The 21,496-nt window shown below is 38.0% G+C and overlaps 1 protein-coding gene across 4 annotated transcripts in view; it reads left to right on the forward strand.

Annotated features, from left to right (window-relative positions):
• Window positions 1–21,496, forward strand: part of ATP2B1 (ATPase plasma membrane Ca2+ transporting 1) — a 135,046-nt gene that overhangs the window by 102,727 nt on the left and 10,823 nt on the right. For 3 of the 4 annotated variants that reach the window (XM_066257768.1, XM_066257769.1, XM_066257770.1), the window contains exons 13-21: window positions 1,878–2,057; window positions 2,542–2,629; window positions 3,177–3,283; window positions 11,951–12,142; window positions 12,378–12,591; window positions 13,032–13,243; window positions 18,152–18,259; window positions 20,079–20,261; window positions 20,646–20,732. In XM_066257768.1, coding sequence (XP_066113865.1) covers window positions 1,878–2,057; window positions 2,542–2,629; window positions 3,177–3,283; window positions 11,951–12,142; window positions 12,378–12,591; window positions 13,032–13,243; window positions 18,152–18,259; window positions 20,079–20,261; window positions 20,646–20,732 — 1,371 coding nt within the window. The remainder of the gene's footprint in view (window positions 1–1,877; window positions 2,058–2,541; window positions 2,630–3,176; window positions 3,284–11,950; window positions 12,143–12,377; window positions 12,592–13,031; window positions 13,244–18,151; window positions 18,260–20,078; window positions 20,262–20,645; window positions 20,733–21,496) is intronic. The other variant, XM_066257771.1, reaches the window with a different exon arrangement.

Raw genomic sequence — 21,496 nt, forward strand, 5'->3', positions numbered from 1 at the left:
TAAATTGTATGTACAGTAGAAGTCATAAACAACTTATAGGCCAAATTAAGCCTTCAGTCACATGTGTGCATTTTAAAAATATTAAATATTGAGATAGTACACACAAATGTGAGTGTTTGCTTTCCCTTGAAACTGTAAGTTCCGTCAACATTAGGTACTCATTTTCCCATGGTAAAAATATGCTAGAGCTGAGTAGCTCTTTTACAAAGTTTTCATCTCAGAGTATGTCACTCTTAGCATGTTTTTCTTCTTGTTACCTATATATCTTTGTCTTACGTTACTTGTATTTGCATTTTCAGCCTCTTCTCTGGTAAGATCAGTATGGATTTTCTGGTTAAAGATCAGGAAAGGATTTTCTAGGCAAAGGGAATTGCATATACAGGCACAGAAAGAATATGTACATGATTCATCTGTCAATTTATATATAATAGAGAAATTTTTTAGATAAGTTTAGGAAAGTATTCTGAGGTTCAAGTGTGATGATACTCTGTTATACTGAGAACTTTATGGTTTATAATATAACGGTAAGGAATTCATCTTATATTTCTAAGAAAGTGTATTAGAAAAAGAACTCTTGCTCTGGCGGGATAGCTCAGTTGGTTGGAGCATCATCCCCAAGTGCAGAGGTTGCTGGCTCAATCTCTGATCAGGGCACATATAGGAACAAATTAATGTTCCTATCTCCCTCTCCCCCTCTACCCCTCTGCCCCTCTCAATAAAATCAATAAATAAAAATTTAAATAAAAATAAAAATTTAAAAGAAAAAGAACTCTTCTGTTAAGTATGTCAGATGTTTTAAAGGAGGAACAAACACAAAAACAAGGATATGAATTTAAAAGCTATTGCAGGACCTGGCTGGTTGGCTCAGTGGTAGAGCATTGGCCTGGCGTGTAGGAGTCCCGTGTTCGATTCCCAGCCAGGCACACAGGAGAAGTACCCATCTGCTTCTCCACCTCTCCCCCTCTCCTTCCTCTCGTTCTCTCTCTTCCCCTCCCGCAGCCAAGGCTTCATTGGAGCAAAGTTGGCCCGGGCGCTGAGGATGGCTCTATGGCCTCTATGGCCATCCTCAGGTGCTAGAATGGCTCTGGTTGCAACAAAGCAACACCCCAGATGGGCAGAGCATCGCCCCCTGGTGGGCATGCTGGGTGGATCCCGGTCAGGCGTATGCAGGAGTCTGACTGCCTCCCCATTTCCAACTTCAGAAAAATACAAAAAAATACAAAATAAAAGCTGTTATAGTAGCTCAAAGTAACAAGCAGGGGAGAGACAAGGTAAAATCTATCAGTTAACGGAGTTGAAAGAGGTCAGATGACCCTTAGGTTTCTGTTACATGATAGATTTATAAAACAAACTTGGGCACCCAAATTTTGTAATGCAACTTTCCTCATAGAACTATGAATCCAGCCCTCACAGTGAGATGGGGGAAAGATCTAGAAGTGAAAGTTATGAGCACATAGATGGCAGTTGAAGATATGAGAGTAGGTGAGCTACCCGTAACCCTAAAGAACCCCACTGCTTACTCTGGTGTTGCATTGATGGGCCCTAAAACCAGAAAGGGAGGAAGCCAGCCAGAGAAAAATTTCCTGACGGTTGCCAGGAAGAACAGTGCTTTAAAAAGCCTTTAGTAAATAGTGCAGACAAAGCCGGATGACAATAAAAATGAAGCCTGAACTAGAATTGTGGCATTAGAAGAGGAAAGAAGAGATTATTGGGAATAATTCAAGAAATAGTGAATATTGAGATGAAATTAAAGTTGTCATTTATGAGACTATAAGGTAATTCATATTTATTCATATTTTCCCCCTCTGGAAGTACTAATTTTTTTGTAATACAGAGTTTTGTTTTGTTTTGTTGTTGTTGTTTTTTATATAAACCAGGTACCAGATGCAATAAAGAAATGTCAGAGGGCTGGTATTACTGTGCGGATGGTCACTGGTGATAATATTAATACTGCTCGGGCTATTGCTACCAAATGTGGTATTTTAAATCCTGGAGAAGATTTCCTGTGCCTAGAAGGTAAAGATTTCAACAGAAGAATACGAAATGAAAAAGGAGAGGTATGGGTTTTTATTTTTTAAATGTTTTTTAATGAATTAGCAATTCCCTTAAATTTTTGTCAACTTCAGAAACACAAGTTGTGTAAATGCGTTTGGAAAGGTTGATATGGAGCATATTTTAGGGGACCCCCAAGCCCTCTGAGCATTTCATGCTAAGTTAAGGAGCTTCCATTTTCATAGGCAGTGGGGAGGTTTTTAAAATTTTGATCTTATAATGATATATATAGCAGTGACTCTCAAACTTGAGTATACACCAGAGATTCCGGAGAAACTTAAAACAGTGATAAGCCCCACCCCAGAATATTTAATAAGATAAACCTGAGGCCTTGCTCAAGAATTTGATTTCACACAAGTTCCCAGGAATTGCTGGTGCTGTTAGTCTGTTAGTCACACTTTTGAGAAACACTAATACATATTCTAGATAACTAATTTGAAATTATGAAACTAGGTTTGGGCACATTTTAACTATGACAAAAATTTATAGATTGAGCAAGAGCGGATAGACAAGATTTGGCCAAAGCTTCGAGTACTTGCGAGATCATCTCCTACTGACAAACATACACTGGTTAAAGGTGCGTAGATTATTTTATTTCACAATTTCTTAATACAGAAATATATTTTTAAAATTTTTGTATTGGGTTTATTGGGGTGACATTGGTTAATAAAATTATACAGTTTGCAGGTGCAAATTTTTATACAGCATATCGTCTGTATATTGCACTGTGTGCTCACCACCCCAAGTCAAGTCTCTCTCCATCACCACCTATCCTCCTCTTCCCTCTTCTACCTCTCCCCACACTTTTTCCCTCCTGCAGTCTACTTCCTGAAATAGGAATAGATAAGGTTGAATCATGGGTAATCATCTTTTCCAATAAAATCCAAATACCTTTTGACATCTTAGGTGAACGTGTTAATCGTCAGTAATGAAAACAGGATATTGTTCCTAATGTAACTTTAGTTTCTGGAGTTGCTCCTTGCCCAACATCTCAGCAGTTTCCATTCCTCTCTGTTTATTTTTAAACTTGAGTCAGTAAAACTGACTTGTTTGGATATTCTGCAGAGCCACCTTATTAATCAAAGCGAATTTTTTTACAGCCCAAATATTTACTTTTATTTCAGGTATAATTGACAGCACTGTGTCAGAACAGCGTCAGGTGGTGGCGGTAACCGGGGACGGGACAAACGACGGTCCTGCACTGAAGAAAGCTGACGTTGGCTTTGCAATGGTAAAACTTAGCTATTCAAGTGTAACTTACTGACTGTATTGTTTAGTAGTTGTTCTTTACTAAATTGCAGTTGATTTTAGATACTTTCTTTCAAATTCGTTTGAGAAATAATATATAAGCCTAAACTGATTTATAAGTCTAATTAGTTTGTACACTAACTTTATTTGATGTAGTGAAATCTGGCCGGAAGATGACTTCTTTTGAACAATTGTAATAAAATCATACATTTACCTCTGTACTCTGTAAACTATATGTGTCTGTCATCTTATCTGAACCTTGAAACAGTCTCCTTAAGAGGAGACAAACTCAGAAGATTTATATGTATTAAAGTTAAAAAAAAATTAACTCGGCCTGACCTGTGGTGGCGCAGTGGATAAAGCGTCGACCTAGAAATGCTGAGGTCGCTGGTTTGAAACCCTGGGCTTGCCTGGTCAAGGCACATATGGGAGTTGATGCTTCCAGCTCCTCCCCCCTGTCTCTCTCTGTCTCTCCTCTCTAAAATGAATAAATAAAAAAAATTTTAAAAAAAATTAAAAAAAAGAAAAGAAAAAAAAATTAACTCTTCCACTCAACTGAAAATGTCTCTTAAGAGTAGCTGATATTTTATATTTAATATATATAATCTTTGTGTGTGTGTGTGTGTGTGTGACAGAGACAGAGAGAGGAACAGACAGACTGGAAGGGAGAGAGATGAGAAGCATCAATTCTTTGTTGCTGCACCTTAGTTGTTCATTGATTGCTTTCTCATATGTGCCTTGACCAGGAGGCTACAGCAGACCGAGTGACCCCTTGCTCAAGCCAGCGACCTTGGGTTCAAGCTGGTGAGCTTTGCTCAAACCAGATGAGCCCACGCTCAAACTGGAGACCTTGGGGTCTCGAACCTGGGTCCTCCGCGTCCCAGGCCGATTCTCTATTCACTGCGCCACCGCTTGGTCAGGCTGTAATCTTTATTGATTGGAAAAATACCTCCCCCCCCCCAAGTCTCAGTTTAGATTTGAATATTTAGAGCACTAGAAAATTAAACATTTTACTCTTTTCTACTGGTGCTTTGGTACTGTAGAAGTACTGGTGAAGCATTTACTATAAAATGGATATCATGAAATAACATATGCTACATAAATATTTATTTCTTGGGTTTTTTTTACCTTTCTTTTTCCAAACGAGAGGAGGGGAGATAGAGAGACAGACTCCTGCATGCATCCCGACCGGGATCCACCCAGCAACCCCAGTCTGAGGTCAATGCTTTGCCCATCTGGGGTCATTCTCACAATTGCACTATCTTTAGCTCCTGAGGTGGAGGCTCCAGGGAGTCATCCTTAGTGCCTGGGCCGATGAACTCAAAACAATTGAGCCACTGGCTTTGGGAGGAGAAGAGAGAGAAAGGGAGAGAAAGAAGGAGAAGGGGTAGAGAAGCAGATGGTCGCTTCTCCTGTGTGCCCTGGCCAGAAATCGAACCCAGAACTTCCAAATGCCAGGCTGAAGCTCTACTGCTGAACTAACCAGCCAGGGCATAAATGTTTAATGACTGAATTTAGGTTGTTATATCTTTGAATCTATTTCCTCCAGTTTTTCAGTGCTTAAATGAATCTTTGTAGCCATAGTGCCATAGAAAATTTAAATATTTTAGTAATTTTATTTTTGAATAATTCTGGTCCATATTACTAATTCTCAAATCTAAAAATATGAAAACTGAAATTTATTTAGTAAATTTTTATTTAACTGTGAAACTTATCCTGACCTAATGTGCAAATGTTATTTGTCCCACTTAATATTAATATTCAGAGTTATTATAGAGATATTAATGTGTTTAATGGGGTGCTAACAACCTCGGGGGGATGTGTGATAGAAATTGTGTGCCTCATTATCTTTTTAAAATATGAGAGGCTGAATTCTGAAATACAGTATGGCCCCAGAGGTTTCAGATAAGAGAATATTTATATGTGTACCAGTGTTTATTTGCATAATTTGTCCTGGTATTTTGTAGCTAAAATAGGGCTTAGCAAAACCACCACCACGGTGGCAGCCTTCCAACAGGAGTGAGCGAGGAGGAAAAGGAAGTTAGCTGAATAAAGTGCTCTCAGCCATTGGTTGTGAACCCAAAGATTCCTACCCTGTCCTAATCCTACCCTGTCCCAAACTAATAACGGCTGGTAGGACATTGATCTGAACTTCTTAAGACTTGTGAAGAGTAGCTGAAGGGATATGGAATATTTAAATATTTATTTACATACTGTCCCACCAGGTAAACAGGGTCATTCATTGCTGCTCTTGAGAATTGAGCAGAATTCGTCTGGTCAGCTGACCAGGAAGACGTTTTTAGACAATGCATTTTAGAATTTTTTTTTTAAACTTTCTTCCCAAAACTTAAGTGTTTAAGGCAGATACTGAGAGCTTTAAATAAATCAGATGGATATAGTAATGTAAACAGAAACACAGTATAGTCACTGCTTTGTTTGATTTTTTAAGCCCTGAAGGTTTCAGGCCCATGGCATCAACCCCTCTTTTTAAAAGTAGCATACAAAATACACTTTAAATAATTTTTAAAATACAGAGAAAGAATAATTGCTCAGTGGCTTGGATTTGAAAGTACTTTTGCTCAAGCTTGAATTTTACTTTCTATGTTCAGTTCTTCAATTTTATGTTTTAAACTAAAAGACAAAATTTTTTGTCTTGGGTTTTTATTAGATACCAACCAGAAATTACTATTGGTTAGTTCTGGCTAAACTTGCCTTTTATTTTTCAGGCAGAAACAGCATTTTAGAATCCTATCTATTTATGTGTTATCTCAAGTTAGCTGTAGCTAGAAATAGAGCTATGTTTATGTATATATATGTACACTATACATATGCACTATACATTTAGCAAATTCAACATTAAAATAAACTTTATAACACTAAAATAAGATTTATGATAGGACTCTACTGCGAGTACGTTATTAGCTTGCAAAAAAGTCTGTGTTTTCCCTTATTTAACCACTCCCCCTAGAATTCCTTTCTATAGCAAGTCTCCACAGGACATTTAAAATATGATTATATTTTCTTATTGTTATACGGAGTCCATCCTTATTCGTGATTTTGCAGTCCATGGTTTCAGTTACCTGTGGTCAACCGCAGTCCTGAAATATTAAAAGGAAAATTCCGGAAATAACTCATAAGTTTTAATTGTGCAGTGCTCTGAGTGATGAAGTCTCGTACCTGCCCACTCCGTCCTGTCCGGGACATGAATCATCCTTTTTGTCCAGTGCTGTCTGCACCACCAGCGCGTCAGTCACTTAGTAGCTGTCTGGGTTATCAGATCATGTGTCCCAATATCGCAGTGCTGTGTTCAGGTCACCCTTATTTTACTTACTGATGGCCCCAAAGTGCAAGAGTAGTGGAGCTGGCACTAGAGAAGTTGTAAAATGCTTCCTTTAAGTGAAAAGGTGACTCAATACAGAAAAAATTGTATGCTAATATCATTTGTATCACTTCATCTCATCATGTAAGCATTCTGTCCTCTCACATCATCCCCAGAAGGGTTGATATAGTGCAATAAGATATTTACACAGTTTTCTTATTGAAATTTAGTTAATCATGTATACAGATATTTCTGTCATAAAAGACTGAATGCCAGGATGTATTTCTGTGACCCCATACGTCTGCGGTGGTATGATTTTCCTGAAGGTAGTTAAAATACTGTCTTTTTAAATTTGGGGTTAATAAAGGATGCATTTGTTTATTTTCCAAATATTAAGAAGCTGTTTTCAGTGTTCTGGTCAGAAACATGAGTGTAGTTGCTGCTTTCTAAAGATTCAGCACACAAGGAAATAGATAATCAAAGCCTCACTGCAGCCAGCAAAAAAATAAACACAGTACACTGAATGCCTCAAGGAGGAAGTCCTTGATTCTGCCAGTAGAGGCGGGAAAGTTTTCTGTAAAAGGTGCCATTTGAGCTGAGGGAGGGAGAAGAGTGTGTAGAAAAGTACAGGCAATTGCCAATTTCAGTGAATTACAGATACGGTCATGTGCCACTTAACGAAGGGACGTGTTCTGAGAAGACGCTGTGAGGCTCTTTTGTCATTGTGGAGCAGTGTTTAGTGCACTTAGTAAGCCCAGATGGTATGGCCTACTACACACCTGGGCTGTATGGTAGAGCCTACTGCTCCCAGGTTACAAGTCCTTACACCGTGTTACTGTACCAAACAGCATGAGCTTAAATCAGGGACAAGAGAAAATTATGGAGTCAAGAAACATGATGAGCCTGACCAGGTGGTGGCGCAGTGAATAGAGCGTCGGACTGGGATGCGGAAGGACCCAGGTTCGAGACCCCAAAGTCGCCAGCTTGAGTGCGGGCTCATCTGGCTTGAGCAAAGAGCTCACCAGCTTAGACCCAAGGTCGCTGGCTCCAGCAGGGGGTTACTCGGTCTGCTGAAGGCCCGCGGTCAAGGCACATGTGAGAAAGCAATCAATGAACAACTAAGAAGTCGCAACGCGCAACGAGAAACTGATGATTGATGCTTCTCATCTCTCTCCATTCCTGTCTGTCTGTCCCTGTCTATCTCTGCCTCTGTAAAAAAAAAAAAAGAAAGAAAGAAACATGATGAACGTGAGATGTATGAGGCTGCTACTGGAGTCACACGGCACACTGTTTTATCGCAAACTTTCTAATAAGTAGAAACAGTGCCCTCAAAAATAATGATAAAAAGTCTGGTATAGTACATGCATAAGCCAATAACATAGTCGTTTACTGTCATTATCAAGTGCTATGTATTGAACGTAATTGTATGTGCTGTACTGTTATACAGTTGGCCCCACAGATTTCTTTACATTAGCATCCCCACCGTGTGAGCGATGTGTGCAGGTGACATTACAACAGCTACAGTGTCACTAGGCCATAGGCACTTTTCAGCTCAGTTATAATTTTAGGGGACTACTGTCATATATATTCAATCATTGAACAAAATATTAATTGTTCATGGCTGTAGTTTTAATAAATAGGAGAAGGTTTGGTGTTGGAATAGTGGGATATGAAACAGGATTAACAGGGAGCCCCACCTGATGAGGGCTTGAATTCGAAGATAAGGAATTTGTTCTTTCCAAGCTGACGTCTGGTGGGGTAAAACTAGTTTGGAGACAAACTGCATGTTAGCATACAGCTCATAAAAGAGCTGTTTACTATTTCTTGATGAAAAGTTTCCCAAACTTTTTTGATTATAGAACTAATTTTCCTAAGTTTATTTTTCAATTATAGTTGACATACAATATATTAGTTTCATGGTGTACAACACAGTGATTAGACATTTATATACCTTGCAAAGTGATTCTCCCTGATTAGTCTGGTACCCATCTGACTTGTACATAGTTATTACAGTGCTATTGACTGTATTCCCTGTGCTGTCATTTACATCCCCGTGACTGTTTTAATAACTGGAAATTTTGAAGGGTTTTGAACACAGGAGTGATGATATTTTGCATTTTAAAAGACAGGAGAAAGATTGGAGGCAGGGAACCTTTTATAGACATGTGAAAAATGTTGCACATTAAAAGTAAAATATTCAGAATTAGGAGCTAGAGACTAAAATTTTAAATTAAAATTGTTCCTTCAATAACTATTTCGAGAAAAGCTTGATTTGAACTTTGTGTTTATTAAAATAATATATGCATATCACTTTTATTTTGTTGCACTTTTTGTATTCCTTGTAAATTCTTTTTCATTCACTTTTCTTTTTCCATTTTATTTACTTTTGCTTAGTTTTTGTCTACTTCGCACTAATTCATCACTACATTCTCCTTACATTACATCATAGACATCTGGCACTTGTACCCATTTCACCTTAGCGATGCCTCTTCCAGGCCCTCTGACATGCTTTCATCAGGGGTGTGTGCTGGGCCTGCTACGCCTCCACGCCTGAGGGGTTCCTTTACTGCTCTCCTACGTTGGATCTTGTATTTCCTGGACTTGATGACATCATCATCTTTTGGGTTTTACTGCCTCATGTTGCAGAGCCATCTCCTCCAATAGCTTCCCGGGAAGAGGGGTTATGAGAGTTGAAGTTTTTCATAACTTTTTTCCTCTGTTGACTTTTATTTATTATTTTTACAGAGACAGAGAGAGAGTCAGAGAGTGGGATAGATAGAGACAGACTGACAGGAAGGGAGAGAGATGAGAAGCATCAATTATTAGTTTTTGTTGCAACACCTTAGTTGTTCATTGATTGCTTTCTCATATGTGCCTTGACCGTGGGGCCACAGCAGACCAAGTAACCCCCTTGCTCGAGCCAGCGACCTTGGGTCCAAGCTGGTGAGCTTTGCTCAAACCAGATGAGCCCGCGCTCAAGCTGGCGACCTCGGGGTCTTGAATGTGGGTCCTCTGCATCCCAGTCTGACGCTCTATCCACTGTGCCACCGCCTGGTCAGGCTCCTCTGTTGACTCTTAATCTGACTTGGTGTGAAAATCTAGATTGAAAATCATTTTCACTTAGAAGTTTGAATTTGTTCTTCTTTAGTTGTTGCGTACTACTTTGAATTTTGACCCTCTTGGTGTTTTGTTTTGTTTTGTTTTTCCCTTTCTAGAAGTATATAAGTCTTTACTTTGTTTTCAGTTCTCTGAATGTTGTGATGATTTGTATCAGAGCAGCTCTTTACTTTGAAAACGTATTTTCTTCCATCTTATGAAATTTTCTTACACTAGTCCTGTTTCCTCTCCACTGTTTCTTCTTTGTTGAATACTCCCCCTGATTTTTCTTGGACGTTTTAGCTTGTAGCTTTTTTCCTGTTTACCATACCTTTGTCGTCTTGCTTTTCATTTCCAGAGCTGTTTCCTCAACTCTTGTTGTTTTTCATTTATGTGAGTCATTTATTTAATTTCCAAGCGTGGTTTTTGGATTTCTGAGTCTCTGTTCTTGTTTTAACATCCTGTTCTTATTTTATTGATGTACATTTTACCTTCCTACGGATTTGATTTTTTTTAAGACTTTATTCAATTTTAAGAGAGGGGAGAGAGAGAGAGAGAGAGAAGGGGGAGGAGCAGGAAGCATCATCTCCCATATGTGCCTTGACCAGGCAAGACCAGGGTTTCAAACTGGCGACCTCAGCGTTCCAGGTTGACAATTTATCCCATTGCACCACCACAAGTCAGGCGATTTTTTAATGAGGTCTTGTCTCGGCAGAATCTATATTCACTTCCTTTTAGGTTTGGGTTTTCTGTCTCATGTCCATGCTTTCCTGAGATGTCGAGTGATTCTTGGTCATCTCTGCGTATTGCTAGTGTCAAGTTGAGAAGCTGGAGAGCCCTGGACCTGTCGGTGGGATTTACCAACCAGAAGCTTCTCTGTGAAGTGAGCTGGCTTGGCCATTTCACTTCCTAGGGTACCTTGAATTGCAGTATTTTGGGCAGGGGGTTTTTCTTTTAAAATGATCAGATTTCCCAGAAAGGAATCTTCAAATCAGCTGCTTAGGGAGCAATCCTGAGTACTGGTGTCCTGGGGAACAGGTAAAGAAAGGAAGATGATAGTCTGGGCATTCACTAAATGGTTCCTCTTTCTTCAGTATGGCACCCTGCACTCAACAGTACTGGGCACCCTTCAGTCCAGGTGTGCTCTGTCATGTCCCTCCAGGACGTTAGCAGACAGTCTTGCCATGTCAGAGGGAGTGGCAGATTGCCTGGTTGCACCGACCTGGGAAGGGGCTCTGAGGATCTAGCTTTCTTTTCATTTTGTTACTGACATACAGCACGCATCCAGAAAAGTGCCTGAGTTATGAGTACACAACTGGCTGGATTATCACAAGTGAACAGACCTAATCTTTGCAAGGCAAGAAATACATAGAATGTTACCTAGACGCCTCAGTCATGCTCACATCTAATGACCACCCTGCCTGGCTGCAAAGATCACTAGTGTTCTGAAGATTGATTTTTTTCTGTTTTTGAACTTTATGCAAAGAGCCATATATTGTGATCTTGACTCCAGCTTCCTTTATTCATTATTATGTTTGGGAGGTTCATCTGTGTTGTAGATAGATAATGTAGTTCACTCTTTTTTTTTTTATTAATTCATGACATTAATCCATCCTATTGTACTGTTGACAGACATTGTTCTTAAGTTTGGATCTTCTGAGTACTTCAGTGTCTTCAGTAGACTTTCAAGAAATCCTGCTGTCTTTTTTCACACCTTCACCCCTAGGGCCCATCCTAGCTGGTGCCGCCAAGGCCTGAGCACACACAGGAGAGGTCTGCAGTGTAAAAAGGCTGTGTCTCTGCCCCCCCTTCTGTTGGCTGAGGGTGCAAGTTTCTGGGGTCTGCTGATGTTACTTAGTATTTGATTATCTGCTTCTCAGCCTCTTACGTTTTTCTTGTATATCTTCTTTCCTATTTATTTTGTCTTTGTGGGGTTTGTTTTTTTAATATACCTTTTTGTGTGACTTTTGGAAGGAAGTGGATTAGCCTGTGTCCATTCTTTTTGTAACCCAATTTAAACTTTATTTTCAGTCTTTTTTTAATTTTTTACTTCTCCTAAGAGAATTTCTGAGAGATGGTATAATAGAATAACTATATTACCTCTTTTTTACAGTAAATTTAAGTAAATTAAGTATAATGGTAAGTTTTTTGTTGATCAGATGAACATTTTCCTTTTGAATACTTAGAAGTTATACTGTAAACATGTAGTCTAATTCACAGAATTTTTTCTAATAGGGCATCGCTGGAACTGACGTAGCTAAAGAAGCATCTGATATTATTCTCACAGATGACAACTTTACAAGCATTGTTAAAGCAGTTATGTGGGGACGAAATGTCTATGACAGCATCTCAAAATTCCTTCAGTTCCAGCTTACTGTTAATGTCGTAGCTGTGATTGTTGCTTTCACAGGCGCCTGTATTACTCAAGTAGGTGTACAGTTTGTTTTATTGAAATGTGTTTATTTTAAAGCATATATGTAGATAATACTCCTTTTTAAAGGACTACAGTATTTAAATGAACTGAAGCTTAATGTTTTTAGTTAATTAATATGAAAGTGCAGTCTAGTTCTGTTCTTTTAGTTTTTAAATACAAAAGGCTTCCTGAGAATTGGTGAGTCCCCGAATAGTTGTGAAGGTCTATTAGGAAACCTATCTTTTCTAGGACTCGCCGCTTAAGGCTGTGCAGATGCTGTGGGTCAACCTCATAATGGATACGCTCGCTTCCCTGGCTCTGGCTACAGAACCTCCCACCGAATCTCTCTTGCTTCGGAAACCTTATGGTAGAAATAAACCTCTCATCTCACGCACGATGATGAAGAATATTTTGGGTCACGCATTCTATCAACTTGTAGTAGTCTTTACACTCTTGTTTGCTGGTAAGAATTCAATGCCTGATAAAGCTTCAGTCTCTGTTCCAAGCTATTATCACAGATGTTTAACATGACAGATTTTTAAGAACATAAGTTTTCTCCTTGACTCCACATTTACCTTTTATTTCCCCTCTTTATCAGTAGATGCTTAGTAAATTTGGGGAGGCAGTCTAAGAGATGGGATGAGGGGTAAAAAGAGTTCTGCTTTCTCGTCCCGACTATGCCACTGACTTAGATATGTGATCTTCAGTGTGTCACCACCATAGTTTTGGGGCCTTTGGTTTGCTCATCTCTAAAATGAGAGAAAACAAGATAACCCCAGGCCCCTTCCAACTCTGTCATTTGGGATCAAATACAGGTCTAATTAGGTTTTATTATTGCATACCTCCTTGAAAATGTCACATTACTTTGTATGATAATTACAAAATAATTTTTCATTCTTTCAGGAGAAAAGTTTTTTGATATTGATAGTGGAAGGAATGCTCCTTTGCATGCTCCTCCTTCAGAACATTACACTATTGTTTTTAATACCTTCGTGCTGATGCAACTCTTTAACGAAATAAATGCCCGGAAAATTCATGGTGAAAGAAATGTGTTTGAAGGAATCTTTAATAATGCCATCTTCTGCACAATTGTTTTAGGCACTTTTGTGACACAGGTAGGTAATTGGGAAAGATAGTTTCAAATCTGATTATAACGTGGGAGATATTAGGCAAACAGGTGGCTCATGGCAGAAATGACTGGACTGTGATGTGTGAGGCTTCTGTGTATTGTTTTGATGACACTTTATAAAGAGTTTTAAAATTGTAACTTGAGTGAAAAATTTTCCTATCATGAAATTCTACATATGAAAAGAATATGCTAAGCTAATACTTTAATTGCACTATGGGTTCTGTGGTTGTGATACCTCAATTCACTGATTCTGACCATTTCATTCTACATTATTGTCAAAACTTATCATTTTGATTCTATTTAAGGTAAACGTTACAGTTTAGCTTCTAGGCATGCCTAATTGCTTTTTGTTTGTTTGTTTGTGTGGGTTTTTTGTTTTGTTTTGTTTTTTAAGTTGGAGTAGGGGAGATACAGAGACAGACTCCTACATGCATCCCAACCAGGATCCACCGGAAACCCTCGTCTTGGGCCTATGCTCAGACCAACCTCAGTGCCCAGGCCAACACTCGAAGCAGTCGAGCCACTGCCTGTGAGAAGGGAAGAGAGAGAGAATGGAGAGAAGGAGGGGAAGAGAAGCAGATGGTCGCTTCTCATATGTGCCCTGACTGGGGATTGAATCCAGGATGTCCATACACCGGGCTGATGCTCTATCCACTGATCCAACCAGCCAGGGCCAGTTGCTCTGTAGCAATTAATAACAGTTGTACTTCTATAGTTGAGTTTATTAAATAATAAAAGGTTTTGATATGAATATTTTAAATTCCATATAATTCTGAATGGCAGCATCCTGAGTTGGATCTCTCAGTTTTTAATTTTGTAATATTATCAAACAAGGCAGAAGAGAGAGTAGAGAACAGGGTGTGAAGAGTGAGACTGGAATTGAATAGTAAGGACTGAAAATTTTCTCATTTCTATAGAAACCATTCTAAGAAAAAAATTGATCACTTTGTATATGGTGATTTTATATAACTGTATTATTATACCTGTTTCTATATGATCTTGTATTCTGTGCAACTCTTCCATATAAGGCACTGTGGAATCAAAACAGGTAAATGAATGGTACATAATCACACCAGGAAGTCAGTAAGCACAATAACAGTTCAAATTTAAAAGTGAGATTTTTATTTTAACAGTTTATTTAGCTTATTCCCTGTGTACTGTAAATGCCAAACCAAAGACCCTAGACTAAATTTTATGTAAAAACTTACTATTGGCTTTCAATTTCTATAACTTTTAGGAGAAATGGAGCTTACTTACTACATAGTTTTTGGAAGTGTTTTATTTAGACTACAAAAATCATTTTATATGACATGCTCAAGTTTTAGCTTTTATTTGCTACAAAATTAGGTTTATTTGATCTGTTATGAAAACATGAGGATTACAAAAATTTAACTGCCTATCTCTATCAAGCAAATCTAGTAACTTAGTTCCCAACAGAAGGTGTTGATAATACCTAACCAGTTAACGTGAGGCGCCATTCTTCAGCACCTCTCAGTATGCCAGCGCTGCCCAGAGCCTGGCCAGCCACTGGTTCACAGCCACTTTATTACAAGTCCACAACGAGGTAAGGAGCATGTGCCAGAACATAAGTCAGAAACACTACTCTCTATATTTCAGATGAGGCTTTTTCTGTGTTGTTTCTTGGGTGTCTATGATTTCTGTTTTTAGTAGCAATAGAAGCAGCAATACTGTGTGAAAAGGACATTGACTTGAACTCTAGTACAGGTTCCTTATCTTCTTCTCATGGATTAGCATTTTGAATAGCACTTTTGTAGAAGGTCAGCTGGGTAGGAAAACACAACCCTTCATTTACACAAACCTCATTTGGTTTATTTCTAAGCAGAATGGCCAAAGTTTTGAGGTACCTGAAGGCCTCCACCTTTTAAATTATATTTAATTTCTGTCTCTTATTTACTAGTCTTTTCTTATTTTTACTTTTTTTGAGGGGAGGGACAGATCATTAAGTACATTAAGTACGTAGTAATCTTTAACTCTTTGTAAATAATTTGTTTCTTTTCCTACTTTGTAGTAATTGATACAAAATCAATGTTTTCAAAATGTGTTCCATGAAACAATGGTCTTTTGAGTTGCTTTTACAGCCTCCATAAACTCAGGAAGTAGTACCAGTTCTGTTTATCCCTTGGAAATTTTCTTTTTTTTTTTTTTTTCCTATAATCAAGTGAGAGGCAGGAAGGAGGAGAGACAGACTCACACATGCTCCCCAGCCAGCATCCGCCTGGCAACCCCCATCTGAGGCTGATGTTCTGCCCATTTGGGGCGGTTGCTCCATTGCTTGGAAACCAAGCTGTTTTATCGCCTGAGGTGAGGCCATGGAGCCATCCTTAGCACCTGGGGCCAACTTGCTCATTTGAGCCATGGCTGCAGGAGGTGAAGAAAAGAAGAGAGAAGGGTGGAGAAGCAGATTGTTGCTTCTCCTGTGTGCCCTGACCGGATATTGAACCCTGGACTTCCACCACCACCACCACCCCCCAGGCCAACACTCTATTGCTGAGCCAACCCTCCAGGGCCACCTCTTGGAGTTCCTTAAAGCCATATAATATAGTACTTATGGGTAAGAATATCAGAATCAATTAGTTCTGGGGTCAAATCAGGGCACTGCATCAATAGTTGTGTGATCTCAACAGGCTTCAGTTTCTTGGTCAGTGAAATGGGGATGATAATGTTAATTAGGTCATGTCATATAATTAACAAAGCATTCAGAGGGACAGTGCACGTGAAGCTCTGAGCTTAGTGTCTGGAAGGAAACACTCAAATCTCAGCTGTTTTTTCTTTTGTTTTTTTAAATTAACAATTCAGAGGCTTTGGGAAATCCTTCAGTTAAGAAACCTGTTGCCTGACCAGGTGGCGCAGTGCATAGAGCATCAGAGTGGGATGCAGCGGACCCTGATTCGAAACCCTAACGTTGCCAGCTTGAGCTCAGGCTTACCAGATTGAGCGCAGGGTTGTTGGCTTGAGCATGAAATTATAGACATAACCCCATGGTCACTGGCTGGAGCCCAAAAGGTCACTGGCTTGAGGCCAAGGTCACTGGTTTGAGCAAGGGGTCACTCGCTCTGCTGTAGCACCCTGATCAAGGCACATATGAGAAAGCAATCAATAAACAGCTAAGGTGCCACAACGAAGAATTGTTGCTTCTCATCTCTCTCCCTTCCTATATATTTGTCCCTGTCTTTCCCTCTCTCTGTGTCTGTCTCTGAGACAAAAAATAAAAAAAAAGAAAGAAAAAAACCTGTTTGACTTTGTTCAGCCCCTTCTAAATTTAGCAGACAACACCTAATTCTAGACTCCCTCAACACACTTAGGAAATGCTTCAGCACACTGAAATACACAATCCTGCAGAATCGTGTTGATCTAAGCAGTATATTAAAGAATATGGAAACTTATTTTTAGAAGTAAATTCTGCTATTAATTAGGTAATTTTTAATTCTTCCATCTCTAAAATAAAAGATTATTATTTCTTATGAAAGTAAATCCAACCATATTAATCATATATTTTTTAAGCATTGTGATAACCTTTTCATATCCCTCATTATACTTAGAAAAAAAAGGTAATGTTTAAAATTTTTTTAATTGAAAACAGCCTGACCAGTGGTGGCGCAGTGTATAACACTTCGACCCAGAACACTGAGGTCATCAGTTCGAAGCCCCAGTGTTGCTGGCTCTGAGCACGGGGTCACTGGCTTAGCCCTGGTCAAGGCATGTACAAGAGGTGATCAATGCACAGCTAAAGTGAAAGCAACTCAATTTGATGCTTCTCACTCTCTCTCCCTTCTTGTCTCTCTTTCTCACTCTAACAAAAATATATTTGAAAACACAAAGATATGTTGAGTTGTTTTGTGTGTGCAAAAGAAAATTTTGCAAAAGAAATTAGTTTGCAAAAAAAAATTACTCTGGTTTGATATCTATTAAAATCCATGCAAGATTGCCAAATTATTATAATCAACTGGTTGGACTACTAAAAAAATAAAATAATACAAAAGTTCGAAAGCTATCTGTAAAAGTATACAAATAATCGTGACTTTATGGACAATGGAATTGACAAATGCATATCACTTGAATTTGGTACAACTATAAAGAATGGAGTTCATAACTTAAAAAAACAAAGTTTTTAAACTGTTAATACCAAAATGTTCTTTTTAATATTAGTATTTGGCAGCTACTAACTGCCATACCAAGAAGAGGCCTGTCAGTTTACAAAAGGGTGAATATTGTTATTTAACTTTTAATAGTCCCATCTATGCTGTTCTTTAAAACAAGGAGGGAAAGTGAGCACTGTATTATGAATTTATTTGTGCAGATCACTGGACTGTTTATAAGGCATAGCAAGTTCCAGAGGTTGTCCACATGAGTTAGCACATTTTTCATCGAATTTTGCAAGTTGGTTTTCTTCTCTTAAATCTGTTTGTATTTGTCCTAACATCTCATTGTTAACCAGGAATGACTAGCAATTAGAAAGAAAACAAAAATAATTGACTCTGATGTCCACTTTCCACAAAGGTATACTTATCTAAGTGGAAAGCCATAAATTATTCAGAGTTATACTAAATACAGGGGAATATAATTTCTTGAGATTATATTGAAAACAAAATAAAGCTTTCTTTTTATAAGTTACCTTCTTGATCATGAGAATCATTTTTTTTTCTTAGTAAACATAATTTAAACATGAAATATACCTGCATTTAAATTTGGGGCAAAAGGATTTTACTTTATTTCACTTGTCTTATTTTCAGCTTATGAATCATTACACATGTAACCATCAGAATAATGGTTGTTTAGTTTAAAGTTTAGAGGACACAAATTTGGGTAATTTTGAAGTATATGAATTGTAAAATTTGAAAGATGTAAATAAAGTTACTCTTGATTATTTCTCCAGATTATAATTGTGCAGTTTGGTGGAAAATCTTTCAGTTGTTCAAGACTTTCAATAGAACAGTGGCTATGGTCAATATTCCTAGGAATGGGAACATTACTCTGGGGCCAGGTAAAAAAAAAAAACACATTTTGTTAAGTGATTTTTTAAATTTCTAGTGTGTGTTTTCTCTAAGCAATTCTGTACTTGATTCTAAGTAGTTACCATTTTGGGGCAAAAAGGGCATTTAGAGTTACGGGGTTTTTTTAATGTAATGTTTGTTTTAATATGTCACTTGCTCTTTATTATGATTATGCATATATAATAAAACATTTAAATTTTTTACATAGTTTTTTAACTTGTTTTTAAGAAAAAGTTTTACAATCATATTAAGATAATGTATTTATAATGTATTCTAACCATATACAATGGTTAGAATTGTAGTATCTGTATCTTTAGTCTATGACCTTTTTTTGCATTTTTAAAATAAATGTTTTTACAAAAATATGTGTACTTTAGACTATATAGTTTTTTTTATGTAACTTAATCCAAAATGTAGCAGAGGAAAAATTTTGAGCTTCAGCTTATTTAAAGAATCTATCCATAAAAATAATGGTACCTGGAGAAATGGGCCACAAGATGACATTTTAGATTATCTGGATTGAATGGCTTTGGCAGTATGTCTATATAATATTCTATCTGAAGAGTGAGATTATACCTCATCTTTATTATAGGCAGCTGACTTGCGAGTGCAAGTCATTCTTTTTAAAAGGTAAATGGCGATGGTGTGCACATTGCTCATTTTAAGTTCATTGCCATTACTGTAAGAGTGGTAGAGAATCTGTACTAATGTTTTCATAAATGAAGGTTTACATAATGTTATGGTGTATAACTTGTGTCAACTAATTTATTGTCATTCTACAAGTCAGTTAAACCAAACATCCAGGTTTTTCTTGAATTAAACCTTTATGTACCTTTTATCTCACCCTCTTTTTTTTAAATTGTGTTTCTAGGTTCTGAGGTATCTCTTGCTCATTTCAAATACCTCACTAATAGAGATCATCTTTTAAGTAGGATCCATACTTGGTCCACTTTTCTTTTTGATTACCATTCTAATTGTTTTCTAATGTTCTCTCATGGGCGCAGCAGAACCCCACAACTTCCCCCAAATCTGGCTAATCTCAGGAAGAAGAAATTCAAGTCTCTTTTTGTGTCTCTGAGCCTGTTTCACATGAACTCTATGAAATGAGGTGGTTGGACTAGAAGTTCTAACTCAGCAGATCTGATTCTGACTGCATGCTCGTTTCCCCCCATCAGCCCGACTTCCTTAAGGAATGACTGAACTTTTATTACTTAATAGATATGTTTGTGGTTTTTGTATCCTTTCAGTTTCCTGGGATATTTGTTCCTGTTTGGTGTCACTACCAGTCGTTGTTAATCCAATTTTACATAGTTTCATTTATAAAAGTAAATATATTTATTAAACAAAACACTACTTTTAGTTTAACCTTGAAGATTTGGGGAATTTGGGTATTTTTTTTCTCATTGAATTCTTACAGCACTAATGAAATGCAAACTTGTTTTGCATCCAGTAAGACGACCTGCCTTTTTTACTGTATTTGAAATAAACATGAGTTTAAGTAATTATATATGTCAAAGCATGGTTTTATAATATACTGTTTTAAATGTCCTAAATGAAGTATGAAAAATGTGATTAGATTATTTTCATTCGGTAAAACTTTTTTACTCTTCCAACTGAAATCTTGTGGATAGTGAAGAGATAACTATTTTTTGTTCTGAGAAAGAAAGCCTATGATGGACAGAATCCCAGCTGCTCTGTTGGCAAGGATGGTTGGTTACACTTGCACCTTTTCATACCCTTTATACTGAAGTTGATCAGCTTAATGGTACTTGATATGATTTACTTCAAGTTCTTTCCCCTGTGTTATAGCTTATTTCAACAATTCCAACTAGCCGTTTAAAATTCCTAAAAGAAGCTGGTCATGGAACACAAAAGGAAGAAATACCCGAGGAGGAGTTAGCAGAGGACGTGGAAGAGATTGATCACGCTGAGCGGGAGTTGCGGCGTGGCCAGATCTTGTGGTTTAGAGGTCTGAACAGAATCCAAACACAGGTATGGGTCTGGAGAGAGGTAGGAGAGGTGATGGGAACAGGAGCCAGCTGAGGACTGGGGACCTGGGGAGGAGGTTTGAATGCACTCCTTCACTTCCTTTCTAGCTTTCCCAACCCACAAAACTTAATCTTTTGAAAAATAATACTGGTAGCTGGAATGAGTGAAGGTTTTAACTGATCATGAAAGAATGTGCCTATATGCCCCTAAGCTCCTTTTTTCCTAGCTTCCCCCGCCCCATCACAAAATACTACTCTTGCCTATTTTATCTGCTCTGTAAAAAGTGCCTTTTTTCTTTACTTTTTATATGTTGGTAGATGGAATGGTCCTTTCTCTTGTTCTCTCTCTCTTGCTGAGCAAGCTGTCATAATCTCTGATTCCTTGCAGATGGATGTAGTGAATGCTTTCCAGAGTGGAAGTTCCATTCAGGGGGCTCTAAGGCGGCAACCCTCCATCGCCAGCCAGCATCATGATGTAACAAATATTTCTACCCCTACACATGTAGTGTTTTCCTCTTCTACTGCTTCTACTACTGTGGGGTGTGAGTGTGTGTTCCTAAGTGCATGAAATTAACATTTCCTACTTCACACACCTAACGTTTCTCATTTTCTCCTTAATGTTTAAATTCATTGTTCAGGCTTTTCTCATAAAGCTTTCTTTTCGTAAAGTGGATTGAGACCTCAAAGTGTTGTCATTGTTGTTGTTTTATTTCTTAGAGGGTTAGATAACAGGTGGAAACAATTGCAACCAAAGATTAGATATGAAACCTGTGAGCTTGTCTCTAGGCTAACTCAATGACTGTTAATATGGGGAATAAAATTGTAGCTCAGAATTTATGAAACCACTATAAATGTTTGAGTATATGCCTTTAAAAATGATTGCATTGCATGGTGCCCAGAAGCATGTGATTTGAAAGTGATCTAACAGAACCAAGAAACAGTATTTTTAAAGCTAAAAATGATTGTAGCATTCTGACTTGTGTCTTGCCGAGGTTGGGAAGTAAGTGTAAGTTCTCAGTATGCGCCATTTGTTCTCTTTCTTAGCCTGGACCAGTGGTTCTCAACCTTTCTAATGCCGTGACCCCACAATACAGTTCCTCATGTTGTGGTGACCCCAAACCAAAAAATAATTTTGGTGGCTACTTCATAACTGTAATTTTGCTACAGTTATGATTCGGAATGTAAATACCTGATATGCATTATGTATTTTCCGATGGCTTTAGGCAACCCCGCTGGGAT

Source organism: Saccopteryx bilineata, chromosome 2 (assembly GCF_036850765.1).
Source record: "Saccopteryx bilineata isolate mSacBil1 chromosome 2, mSacBil1_pri_phased_curated, whole genome shotgun sequence".
NCBI lineage: Eukaryota > Metazoa > Chordata > Mammalia > Chiroptera > Emballonuridae > Saccopteryx > Saccopteryx bilineata.